This window comes from Pyrus communis, chromosome 11 (assembly GCF_041283825.1).
Source record: "Pyrus communis isolate YQ-2024b chromosome 11, ASM4128382v1, whole genome shotgun sequence".
Taxonomy (NCBI): Eukaryota; Viridiplantae; Streptophyta; class Magnoliopsida; order Rosales; family Rosaceae; genus Pyrus; species Pyrus communis.
Window position 1 is genome coordinate 13,896,268 of NC_142575.1, and position 14,301 is coordinate 13,910,568.

The window sequence follows — 14,301 nt, forward strand, 5'->3', positions numbered from 1 at the left end:
TCGCGAAAAGCTATTTTGCGCAACGAATGCACACCTTTGTCACACAAGTTATAATTAAAAAAAAAAATTGTAAAATTTATTGAAAATGTGACTTTACTCCCTTCAAATTCAATTTTTTTTTTTGCATAAAACCCACAATAATATATTTTTCTAACAAAAACCCGATTCGAACTACACTAATAAATTTAAAGTTACTTAATAAAGATACATACAATTCAATTTCTTAAGTGTTATACGTACACAATAAATAAATTTAAAGCCACTTAATAAATATATATACCATTGAACTTGATGGGATACGCATTCTACGAAACTAGTTTCAACGATCCAACCGTCAAACATGTTTGTATATACTTGGAGATCGCATACGCCAAAAATCCCAAAAAACAAACATTCAAAGATCAATTAACGAAACAAAGTTATATTTTAAAAACCAAATGCCATCCAAAATCCAATCCTAACCCCTCTGATTTCTTTTCACGCCAGACGAAGATGGACATGCCATTCCATCTATCTGTCAAGCTAGAAGAAAATGCATCCTATTAGGAAGTAATCTAATATATATGTTGATTGTTGACTGTAAAATACATGAACAAATTATCCAATATATTAACTCATATGTTCACAACAACTTTATTTACAAACACAAAAGAACAATGTACTTCAACTTTGTAGTCATAGAATTGTTGGCAGAAAGCTAACCAGACTCTAGTTATTTACATGAAGAACAAAGTCATCGATCTAAAGTAGAAAAGTATGGAGCTTGTTGGGAATTTCTTTTCGAAGTTTGAGAATTCTCATCCTTCCTTGAGCTTAATGGTGAAGTTTGTGGCATGAGCTCCAAGAATCGAATTCTTTCATTGCTTATTTTGTTCTCTAGAAAACAAAATATTGGGATCATGCATGTAGTTTATGTATATCTTTCTTGTACAAAATCAATACGGTTGATCTTCACTCAAATAAACTAAGACTTCATCCTTAAAACTTGATTTATAACCAAGTGAAAAGTAAACCTGAAGAGATAACGAAAAAAAGGATAGGAAGCAAGACGCCTGGTGGAAGCAACTTTATGGTATTGGTGAGGTTGCATATGAAGAGTCATCTGGAGGCAAGGATGGGGGTGCTAATAAGGGCGGGGAAATAGAGATCACCCTCGAGATGCCGGTGGGGCTAGTTAATGGGTTAACTTTGGTGACTTCTTCATCATCTAAATACACAACATCCTACATTGTTAGCTGGTGGTATTCCACAATTTCCCTAAGGAACCAATTCTTGCGTGCATAAACTGAATTCTCGTTAGCTAATCAAGCCTTCTCTGCCAGAAGTGTCTCCAGTTGAAGACGGATTTGATACAATCCCATATATATACATGTCAAAAGCATTTCTAAATTACATTTATTGATCTAAGAAGAAAACACTGAGAAAAGAACATACAACAGTTTCTGGATTATGGGGAGTTGTAATCATAAGGCACTTGTCCTCATTTAGACAGCTTAACTGCAAAAAGGGAAAAGACTAAATCAATTGAAAATGGAAAAAAGAAGGTCTACAATGTATACAGGTCCAATCACGAATAAGAGATTAGAGAAAAACTAAATTATTTTGACAACTACAATGTCATAAGGTTTAGCACATTGTTAACTAGGAGCTCTTAGTCAAGAAAATTACAAATAGTTAATCAATAGTTAGGGTACTGATGCCACACCTTTAAGAAGCAAGAGCGCATGTCAATCGTTGAAATCATCTCAACTCCCTATGCCAAACCAAAATTAGGAGAATTCTCCCAAGAGATATAAAGTAATTCAAGTGGTATCTTGCTCCATAGACAATATCCTCCTGCATTTGCTGTAAAGCAAAATTGACAGTGAAGAAACATTTATTCACAAAGTTTAGACAAGGGCATGACATTCCTTTAAATTCGTATACAAAAATCCTGTACAAAACAAATTTAGTAGTTTTAGTTTGAATTCTCAATTCAAAGTTACATATACAAAATCAAATCGCTTACTGGATAGGAATAGATCGAGGAAGGGAGAGGATTGGAGAAGGTTTTGAAGAGATAGGGGAGGGAGGTAGCTGCTACAATTGGTTTGCAGTTTCTGCCTCCTAAACTGATTAAACTAGCTTGTAGTTTCTGTCTCCCAAACTGATTGTGATTTTAAAAATGTCATTGACTTTGCGCGACGAAGACTGGCATCGCGCAAAGTTGGGAAAAAAAGGGTAAAGCTTTCTTGGTTTGGCACCAAAATCTTGCGCGACGTAAAACACAAAACGTCGTGCAAATGTTGCACAAAATCTTGGTGTGAATTTAGTATATATGTGGGGTGTATTTAACAATGGCTTTTTAGCTGAAATGATCCCTGAGATTTGCATAACACATCACTTTGGTCCTTGAGATTGAAAATCAATACAAATGGTCCATGAGATAGTTCACCATCTATTATTTTGGACATTCTGTTAAAAATCCATTAGGTATCCCTGAGATCTTGGCCGGAAGTTTGAGCAATTTTTAAAGCTTCGTAACTCAATCCTTTCTTAACCAAATTTGACCCATAATATATCAAAATTAAGATAGGAAAGTGTAGAACATGATTATACCTATTTGGAAGCCCAATGGTTGCCGGTGATGGCCTGAAAATAGCCTGAAATGTGACTGGTTCGCAGGAAAATTAGAAAACTCGCCGGAAACTGGGTAAATTTTAAACGTTCATAACTTCTTCAATATTGAACAAAATCGAGTGATTTAAAAACAAAAATCATACTTCTTGATGAAAAAAAAGAGAATGGTACCTTTGTCGATGACTAATTTGCTGTGGTTTGGTCGAAAAATGGCTTGAAAATGGCTAACTCGAGACCAAGACAACCACTTTCGAGCCATTTTCCGGCCAAACCACGACGAGTTAGCTGTCGATAAAGGTACCATTCTCTTCGTCTCATCGAGAAGTTGATTTTCATTTTTGAATCACTCGATCTTGTTGAGTATTGAAGAAGTTATGAACGTTTAAATTATACCCAGTTTTCAACAAGTTTTCTAGTTTTCCAGCAGATCAGTCACCTTTCAAGCTATTTTTTGGTCATTTTTGGCAACCATTGCACTTCCAAATAGGTATAATATTGTTCTACACTTTCCTATCTTCATTTTGATATATTATGGGTCGAATTTGGTTAATAAACAATTGAGTTACGAAGCATTGGAAATTGCCCAAACTTCTGGCCAAGAGCTCTGGGACACTTAACGGAGTTTTTAATGGAAGGACCAAAATAATGGATGGTGGACAATCTTAGGGATCGTTTCTATTGATTTTCAATCTCATGGACCATTTTGGCTAAAAAGCCTTTAACAATATGTGGAGTGTCAATAAAATAGCCCAAACAAGAAAGCAATAAACTGTTAGTTTTACAATAAATTATGATTTAGAATTGCTCATGCTTGATAATTATTTCTTTAAGCTCTCCCACCAGCTCTCCCTTTTTCCACTCCTCATTTCTCTCATATACTTTCTCCTTTAACTCTAAGTAGAATAAAACTAAAAACTAAGCCAATGAGTGGTAATGATCTTCTCTTTCCTAGACGAAGACCTAAGTCCAAGTCCTGCCATCGGTAATTCCTCTTGGTGGGCGATCTGCAGCTAGAGGCTGACAAAGACTAGTAACAGTCTACTAGTCATGTGACTTATGCCTAGCAGCAACAAGTATTGATGTTGTTTTGAGTTAATTGGCAACCAAAAATTACTAGCTTTTGTCTTCTTTTTTCTTTTTTCCGAACCAAAATACTAATTTACTCCAACCTAATATGCAATTGGTTGAAGGCGGCCCTAGCCACTAGGACAATCCACCACGTGAAAAATACTAGATTGTTGGTTGTTCCAAAATTTTGCAACAAGATAAAAGTAAAATTGGGCAATGGAGGAACGAAGTTTGGCCATAAAACCACTTTGATGCTATAAGCTGCAGCCTGCAGGTAATTAACATTGTTGGAAATTAAATATTATAATTATTCTATTATAATAATTAATTACAAAATATGAATGAAAAATAAGAGTCAGTCAAGTGTTAAAGGTTATGTATCAAATGGTGCCGAAAGGGGAGCCATCCCCTTTAGTGATGTGTCTGTTAGAGGGTATTACTTAACTGCCTAAACCCTAAACGATACATCTCTTCGGCAAAAAGTATACTTGAGTTTTATAAAAAAAAACTCAAGAACTATTGTCTTTTAAGATATAGAATGAAGAGAAGATTTTTCTTCAAGGTCTTTTATTCTTTGTTAGTCAAATTCTGAGTCATGTCTTCAGAGTACGGAATGTATGAAGTTCGCCAGAGTCCGAAGATTGAAGTGTTTTGACTTTGGATTATAAATTGTTGAATCCAGGGAGATGGACGCCTATTGAACTATAAGCACAAGAGTCACTACAAAAAAAGTAGTCATTACCGATGAAGATTTTCCTAGGCCCCCAAAAAACCGTCATAAAAAGCACATTTTGTGACCATAAAATATGGCTCGTCAGTAATATGGCATGAAACAAATTTTTATTACCAACACACATAATGTCCTCGAAAAAAAGTCACAAGTTTTGTCAGAAATGCACTTTTGTTTGCCGGGAAAAATGGCGCCAGTTTATTAACGACGAGTAAAATTCTTGTCGAAAATAGAATGGTTATTTCCGAAGGTTTACTCATGTTGACGAAATTGATTTAGTATTTTTGAGGGAAAAAAAATCCTCTCGGTAATGTTTTTATATTTTTGAGGGAAAAAAAGTCCCCTTGGTAATGCTTTTATATTTTCAAGGGTGATTAGTTGTTGTCGAAAGTAATCATATTTTTTCCGACAAAATTTTTTCTTGGTCAAAATAAATTTTAAGGCATATGGTTTTGTTGGAATCAATTATTTACCAATTGGTCTAGAACAAAGTGGCCTGTCCCTTGTTGTCCATGACCTTGGCTTTAGGTACTATGGTATTCATGACTTTATATGAAATCCTTGATTTTATTTATATTATATATGTACATATATATATATATATATAGTTAGTTAGTTAGTTAGGTAGTACTTGAGTGCTTCTATAAATCTGTTGACCTTAAAAATTACACAAAGTACGACGCACGCCGGTCGAGTGACTTAATGAGTTAACTACGTCCTTAGATGGTTGATTGCTGTCAGCATGCCAACTCACTACCTAGCTTAGCCGAGCAAATACTTTTGAATGTGGTGGTATGATGGAATGTGCTCCCGACTCTGGAATCATGCGACCTTGGTTGAGGAAGCAACACTTTTGGCCTTGGATTCTATAACCTAAAGACAAGGTTGTGTAACTCGCAACAAAGTTCTAGGTCCTTACACTGGGTTCGGCAACCTCAACTACTTTAGTGAGAATATAGGTCCCTCGAACTAGAATTAGATTGTAGAGATAAAGATACTCAAATGAGAAGACTGTCTTTATTGTAAAATTGGTTTGGCAGTTGATATGTTGAACTCTGAATGTCACATAATATCCGATTATAGAACACTCCACTTCACCTAGAAAGCTAATGCAGTGACGTCGTTCGGCAAAAGAATCAAAGACTCTTCACTGGCAGAGACTTAGGATAAATAACCAGTCAAAAAGGAGAGCTTGTTGTTTAACCATATTTTCAAGACTCCTTAGATGAGCTGATTCTACAACTCAGGTGTTTACCCAAATTATCACCTTCATTGTTTGCCTTTGAAAAATTTTGTTTAACCAAATAGTAATAGTCCATCGGCTACCAACCCAAACCTGTTTAACCAAAAAAATTTGTGTTGACTTTGTTAGTGGAGCAGTTAGTGTTTATTTATTTTTAATATTTCATTTTTCTAATATTTTGTTTATTATTTGATTAATTAGTTATAAGGGTAAAGTTGTCAATTTATTAGCAGAATTTGACTGAAGGAGTTATATGAAAATGAATTTAAACCTGAAGGGTATTAGTGTACTGTCTCAAATGTGTGGAGGATTTTGTGAAAACTCGATAAACCTTAAGTGATATTAGTGCAACCAACCTTGAACAAGAGTGTGCATAAAAAATAAAAAAAGGTGTGCAGAGGTCATTTTGTATCTCTATATTCTTCCTAGTTTTTAAACAGTTGTTTCTCGTTGGGCACAAACAAAACAACAGTATAAAATGCTTGATTTAGAACTTTTTGGCTCAGGTATTAGACTTGTTTCCCTGGCATTTTGCTTTCAAACGTTAAGGTAAGATCTCTTCAAAAAAGTTAACTTGATCGGGTTTGGTTGTCAAATTTGAGCATACACTAGGAATTTAATATTCATTGGCGATGAAATGACCAAAATTTGTAATATGTTTAGGCATGATCTTGTCCATAAAATGACAAACAAACATCTGTGGAACTTCAATTACAAGAAGAAACATTGTAACCTTCATCTCCAATTTTGAAATCAGAAAGGCCTGCAGCAACAGCACAAACCCTAATCACCACTTTTTCTTTAGGGTTCATTCAACCCTGAACCTTATAAATATTGCCCTTGTGGCCAACCATCTCATCAGACGACCAAACATTAATAACACAATATTGAATATTTCTACAATTTAATCAAGTTTCCAACTATGGCAGCTCTCAAATTCTTTTCACTACTAATTGCTTCAATCGCATTTGTCCAAATGGCAATGGCCGGAGACCCGGACATTATTACCGACTTCATTGCTCCTCCAAACGGAAAAGTAGATGGCAACTTCTTCACATACACCGCATTTCGCGCTCTTGTTGGGGGCGGCCCTCCCACGGCTTTCAAGATATTAAAAGCAACCATGGCTGAGTTCCCTGCTCTCAATGGCCAGAGTGTTTCATACGCCGTCCTCGAATTCCCATCTAATAGTACCAATCCACCACACACTCATCCTCGTGCCGCTGAACTCCTTTTCCTTATTGATGGTACCCTCGAAGTCGGTTTCGTGGACACCAAAAACAAACTCTTTACACAGACCCTTCAAGTAGGTGATCTTTTTGTATTTCCCAAGGGACTATTACACTTTCAGTACAATGCTGATCTACAATTCCCAGCTCTGGCAATTTCTGCCTTTGGAAGTGCAAATGCAGGAACCGTATCAGTACCCAGCACCTTGTTTGCCACCGGCATTGACGACAATGTCTTGGCTATCTCCTTCAAGACCGATGTTGCCACCATTCAAAAGCTCAAGGCTGGACTTGCACCCAAGCCATGAGGACAGAATTGTTAACCAGAAGTTCAATGTTCAGCTCAAGCAATTTTCTATCCCTTTTTTACTTCTAATTCTGTTTGAATAATTTACCCTTAATGTATTCAAAGGGCATGTTCCTACAAATGATTATGGTCAACCAACTAAAATTTTCACTTTCTTTTCCATTGTTTTTCCTCAATGCCAAACGTCCTAAAGTTAAACAGTACAGAGAAATATACTCATTCGAGATAGCAAGTAAAACAGAATTATGCTCTAAGCCTATAAAACAGACCAAAAAGAAAAGGCAGCATATAAAATCGGACCCGTCTGTAAATACGAATTCTTAACGCAAAGCTCAGTTTTTTTTTTTGTTGAACGTAAAGCTCAGTTAGCGAGGACAAAAACTACATAACATTCCAGTTCTTCAATGCTAATACCGCCATAAACTACATCCGCCCCCAAAATTTATGGATAAAATCATCGGAGATGAAACATATGCAAGTCGCTTACAGTCTTCTACCTCTTCTGCCACCCTTTCTTCTGGTGCTGTAAGTGGGAATTGGAGTCGCATCCTCTGGAAAACAAAAAGCAAGAATGATTCAAGACCACCACTGATAAAAGGATTGGCATGCAAAGTTAAATCGTTCTAGGTTCAGTCGGTACATTACTATATCTCACAACAGAAACCCCTACCAAATCACCTAGGCTAGAACGATGACGAGGATAGGTTGCACTCTTTTTCATGCAATAGTCGTGCAATAGTGATCTTAAACATTCTTTTAGAAATAAAAGGGCTTATCGATCCAGCCAATCCTCATTCCAGATCGAGCATGGGCCCATAGTGGAGAGTGAGGACCAGGACCAGGAGTCTTGGTTTTGTTGCCTCCAGTGGCACGGAGCTTAATACGAAGAGCAATAATTCTAAGTTCCTGTTAAGAATTGAAAGTCAACTCATTATACTGATTAAACTCTTTCATTTGGTAGCAAATCAACCATAACCTATTCAGGCTGGCAATAGTATTCAGTTTCTAATCATGAACGTGGTTAATGGAAGATGAGGATGACCTTGCATCTCTGAGACACGTCCTGTGCAGCAAGCATGGCCGCATATGGTGAAGACTCATCCCGATCAGCCTTTACCTTCATACCACCTATATTTGGTTCGTATTTTAGAATTTTGACTTCAGATACAGCTACTCAGGCCTACAACCAATGGGAGCAAAACATAGAACCCCAAATACCATTAAATAAAAATACAAATTACAATGATAACGCGGAAACAGCCATGTCAAATATTCACATCAAAATTGGAACCAACTGATAAACTTCCTAGACCAGCCAATCTTAAGCTTGAGAAATACTCACGACTAATTTTGGCCACGCCCCAGTGCGCTGAACTGAAGCCTCCGTATAAACTCCAATATGACTCAGAAAAAAATTTATGGGAAGTGTATGTCTTTCAAGGGGCATGGAAATCAAGCATTCAAGTAACAGTTTCTCCACTATCTAATGCTGAAAATATACCTCATTTAGACAAGGCCCAATCGCAACCAAATGTGGTTTGAATCGGATGTTACTACATCTATAAATTTTTAATGTTTCATACTTCAGATGAGTATCTACCTGATCAACTTGGGTATTAAGTAAGACAAGAAAAACGATCACAAGAATTATGGAATCAGAATCTCTGATATAATTGATGACGGGTCCAGCAACTTAGCTTGTCCTCATACTATCAGCAGTACACATGCAGGCATATGATAATTTCTTACAATTCTAATGTACAGCTGTTACATCTTGTTAGCTTGATTAGTGAATAAGTCGTTAGTTACTAGAGAACCCACAAATGTGGCTTCGGCTAGTCTTTGTTATCATCTATAATATAGATTTGTACATGTGCTTTTGCTAAAGTAACGAGAAGTAGCTAAGAAAATGGGAATGGTGATGCAAAATTGGATTCAATTCTCACAGAGCAACCAACATGCTTTCTGTGTGTATATTCATTTACTCATCACGGCCAATGGCTGTTATAAAATGTGTTTTTTTTTTTTTTAAATAACTAACTAAAAAATATATGAAGAAACAACAAAATTGCACATTTACTATAATACAATATTTCATGAATAATCATATAGTCAAAATGTATTACAAGATGTACAAAGCTACCACCAATGATTTAAACTACACATGAATTCCAAATTGGCTCTAAAAACAAGGAAATTGTCACTTGAAAGACTTCACTTTTCTTTGAACACCTCCAAACGAAGTCCTTTGATAGTGAAATACTGCTCGTAATGCTTGAACCTCACTAATTGCTCTCTTTATCTGTATAGACAAAAGCATGGATCCGATCAAAAGAAAATCTAATTTATCTAATAAAAACGAAGCGTAACAAAGCTAACAGTTTTAAACAATCCCATCCAACTACTGGAACATCAATAAATCTAATATCATAACATTTATTCATATATAAATCTTTGAAAGAAAACTCATGTCTCAAGAACATCATATATACAAATTCAATCTACAAAACCATCGATTTCACTAATATAAATAAAATAATAAATTAAAAAATTCAAATACATATCAACTATGGACTCGTTTGGAAAATACTTTTAAAATGACTAAAAACACTTTTGTTAAAATTGATTCGAGTCCCAAAAGCATTTTAAGTGTTTTTTGGAAGAAGTATCAGATATATGCTTCTTGCAAGAATCACTTAAAATACTTTTTCAGGATTCACTTGAATTTTTACTAAAAATTGATTTTGAAAACAATTTCACCAAAAGTGTTTTTAATAATTTTAAAAGTACTTCCAAACAAGTTCTATATATCCCATTAAGTTTAATGTGAGCAAGCTTATTAAATGGAGAAAATCCACTAAGTATTGAAACTGAGCAACACAAAATATTTAATAAAGCAAAGATAATTAATTAAAATAAAATAAAAGGAATGAAGAAAGAACATTTTCGCAAAAAGAATTCTACCAGATTCCTCCACAAGGAGCACCGCTCCAATTTGGTCTTTGCCCTAGCCAACTCAGTCGCAGAAAGCACTATTAGCCAATAATTAACCTAAAATTTTAAAATAATATGTTGTAAACTCCAAATCTTGAAGCATAAAAATCAAACCTAAATTATGGAGATTCATTTAACAAGGGAGTAGGAATTAGATGGAAGATTTGCGGATAGAACCTAGCCTATGATGCACGGATACTTCTGTTTGGCCCCATATCCCATATTCCGTATTCGATAATTGATCGGATACTATACTTGCCCGATACTCTCGAATACTCGTTCGACACGTGTCCTAGTTGATGGACACGAATTGGACATAATGGCTATGCGTATCCTACATTTAAGATACACGTATTCAGCTTTTATGATACATTTACACTTTCAAAAAAGGTAATGAGGAGGAGAAAATTGGATAACTAATAGGAGACATCTATAATTGAAAGTTGTTGAATACAGAGAGCTTGTCTCTAATTAAAACCATGAATACGACTCTCACACTTCTTCTATTGTATCAAGAGGATTAGATTTTGAACTTTTCTTCTCTAACAACTCAAATGTACTTGAATTTGAATGATGAATTATGTTTTAAAATGTAGAATTTGTTACTATATACATTTTTATTTGCCATATCTATAATGTATCGTATCTTAATTTTTAAAGATTTTCCGTATCGTTGTATCTGTATTCGTATGGATCCTTCATAGAACCCAGAATATTTAAAAACAAAATATGTAAGGTTCGAAAACGATTGACTAATGTCAGAGTAGATGGAAAACGATTGACTAAAGCTCCTTCAAATTGCACAGTTGATGGAAAGAGAAAATAATCAATTTTCGTTAAAAATCAACCATGCCAGTGAAATCGGTGAAATTTTTAGTTGTAACGGAAATACACATGGTACATCACGTATTTTTATGTAAGTGGTAGAAAATTTTAATTTTTAAGTTATTAACCTTTTAACACATATATCCCACCATTTATATAAAAACACATAGTATACCGCCTCGTATGACGATCACATTGAAAAATGAAAAATCTTTCGTGAAATCGTAAGTGGATTCGCTCTTGCACTGGCCAGCCATTGTACAATCCTGCCGCAAAGTCGATGAAACAAGACTCGAAAAATCTAGCTTTATCAAAACCCCTAATAAACGAAAGGAGGGTCAGAAATACAGTGAACCCAAAACAACAACACAATTGCAGAATTTAAGATGTATTCAAATGAGAATTTAAAATATTTTAATGGATTTATAAATAGAAAAATTAATAAAAAATAACTTTAATACTTTTAATTTTTATTAAAAATAATATTATAATTTTATTTAATGGTTAGGATAACGTTAATCCAGCCCAATTAAAATATCCCAACGTCTAATATCCTTCCAAAACTCTGTGCTACGTTCTGTCGCCCCCTCTATCTCCTCTTCCGTTGCGCCGTGGCCCCAACAGTGACCACCTCTGCCATCTCACTCGCTCTCAATCATCATCAGGTACTACCGTCACTCATGTCCTCATTGTCTCCGCCCATTGACGCCGAACAGCACTGCATCAGCGTCTACAACAACACCGTTGGAGTTTCCCGTCGAGATTCACCAAGAGGAGAGGGTCTACATCTCGGAGTTGATCTTCGGACACCTCCTGACCAGTATCAACTATGATGCTACGGTGAAGAAGACCACCGATGGACGCAAAGGCTACGGCGCCAAGCTTACGAACATTTTCTCCACCGAGTTCATCATCGAGACGGTGAACGGAATGCGATAGAAAAAGTATAAGCAGGTATAAAATTGTGCATTCTCTAATTTATGTGATGTTTGATTTGTGTTTTAGGGTTTTTGTGTTTTGTGGAATTTAGGAATTAGGATTTGGTCTTCTATTTTAGGGTTTGGTGTGTATAAAATTGTGAATTTTAGGGTTTCAGTGTTTGGTGGAATTGCAGAATTAGGATTTCGTCTTCCATTGTGATAGTTCATTTGATTTAATTTCGTTTTGTAACTTGTGAATTATTGGGGATTACTGTGACTAATTTTTCTATGGGTTTGACTAATTTGTGATTGTTCGTTTTATGGACTTAAAAGTATGTTTATCTTGAGCACCTATAAGAGGTCTTGAGAAGATGATGAACATGGAAATGGCATTGAAAGCCAACAGGAGACACACTTGTTACGTATATATGAAGGTAACAATGCTTTTTGTACTTATGCTGCCTTTGTGATTGTGTTTGGACCCAATTTTACATTTTCGGCCCAAGTAATCGAGACCGTCGGATGATTATGAAAATTTAGAGATTTTCCCTGGCATTACTATTTATTTTAATCATAGTAATTATCTTGAAAATATCCTTAAAGCTTACAGAGTTCTGCGTGGGATTCTTTTGCAGATAATCAAAAGTTTTATCGGAATTTAGAGAAATTAAAGGAGATTGGACAGTTGGCTGCTTGCCAACCCCTTACAATCAACACGACAGTAAGGAGAGTTATGTGAGGGCTTGTCGTGCAACTTTAGGATTCTATCCTAATCAAAATGGTATCTAGTCAGTTGCATGGATTCCAAATTTGAATGGGTTTGCATGCAGAACCATGTGGAACAATGGTACAAGGATGCAACTTTGGATGATTAGCATATGGATATGCCATTTTTTTATCCATTTGAAACATTAAGATGGTGATGTACTGTGAAGATTAAAAGGTCCAATGCATCGCAATGATTAACATTACGATATCACCAAAAGTCAAAGGATAATGCGTGGTAGTTCATGATTATTATTTCACAAGGTATGGTTCGTGGATGACTCTGCAACTTGGTTATGTGGTCATCGTAAAAGTTCACCCTTATAAATACATAACGATCTGCAACGAGGACAACTCTCTTCATATCAACATACAAATTGCCCTGCGCAAAGCTTCTCAACAACCTTGAGATTTTTTCCTTTCGCCAATACATCTTCAGTTTGGATAGACAGCACTGTGAAGGCAACTGGCGACATCTTCAATTTGGATAGATAGCAATGAAGCCGTAGAATCAGCTAACCGAGGAGCATCTTCAGTTTGGATAGACAGCACTGTTTTGAGATCGATTGGTTATTTATCCAATTCTCGGTCAACAAGGATTTCCGAGTCCTTGTTGGTAGATGTCATCTCATCAACCTTCTATGTAACGTCCCGACCCAAAAATTTATATTTCAGAAACTAATTCCGGAATTACATTTAGTGGTAGGCCAAAAATAAACTCTTGTTTACTTACTGCCATTAATCACAATTTATTTAATAAATTCTTAATTTCTCACAAAATCTATAGCTATATTTATTTACCAAAAACATGGGGTTGACCTTTAAACTAAACACCCAATCCTTTTTCTTCTTTCTAATTTTCAATAAAGATTAATCTAGGTTATTTTAAAGCTGCATCTAACTCCCATTAGACTACCTACGTAAAAGATTTGCATTTTCATTAACCCAAATGATAAGATCACACAAGTATTTATATACAAGCTTTGACCTCTGCACATGTGTGGACTCCACACTCTAACAAACTATAACAACCAAAATAGAAAGGAAAAAAAATATCTCATCAATTCAACAAACTAAGTTTTATCATTTTCTACTAAATGAGTTTTATTAGCCCCCCCTCAAACTAAACTGAGGAACTCGAAGTGATAGTTTGTGTCTGAGAAGAAGAAATCTCGATTTTGGCAATGACTTTGTGCAGATGTCAACTATTTGATCTTGAGAACAAACAAAATGTACTGAGATAGCCTTGGAGAGAACCTTTTCCCTTATAGTGATAGTCAATCTCAATATGTTTGGTGTGGGCATGGAAGATTGGATTCCTAGCTAATGACATAGCTGAAATATAATCACACCATAGTTTGGGAGCACAAGGAAGAACCAAACCAATGTCAACCAAAAGTTTGCAAATCCAAGTTATTTCTGCAGTAGAAGTAGCTAGAGACCTGTATTCAGCTTCAATGGAAGATCTTGCCACTGTGGGTTGCTTTTTAGCATTCCAGCTAATAATAAATTGGCAAAGAAAAATACGAAAACCACTAGTAGATCGTCGATCAAGTGAACAACCAGCCCAATTTGCATCTGAGAAGGCTGTAATGCTGAGA

General features: G+C 35.5%; 1 protein-coding gene across 1 annotated transcript; it reads left to right on the forward strand.

Annotated features, from left to right (window-relative positions):
* The first annotated feature begins 6,582 nt into the window (after positions 1–6,582).
* On the forward strand, positions 6,583–7,303 carry LOC137741429 (putative germin-like protein 9-2). The gene has a single exon (XM_068481145.2). The coding sequence runs from the start codon at positions 6,583–6,585 to the stop codon at positions 7,195–7,197; it is 615 nt and encodes a 204-aa protein (XP_068337246.2). The 3' UTR covers positions 7,198–7,303.
* Positions 7,304–14,301: the final 6,998 nt, after the last annotated feature.

Coding starts and splice junctions, on each gene's coding strand:
- LOC137741429 (XM_068481145.2), top strand. CDS start 6,583: ATGGCAGCTCTCAAATTCTTTTCACTACTAATTGCTTCAATCGCATTT.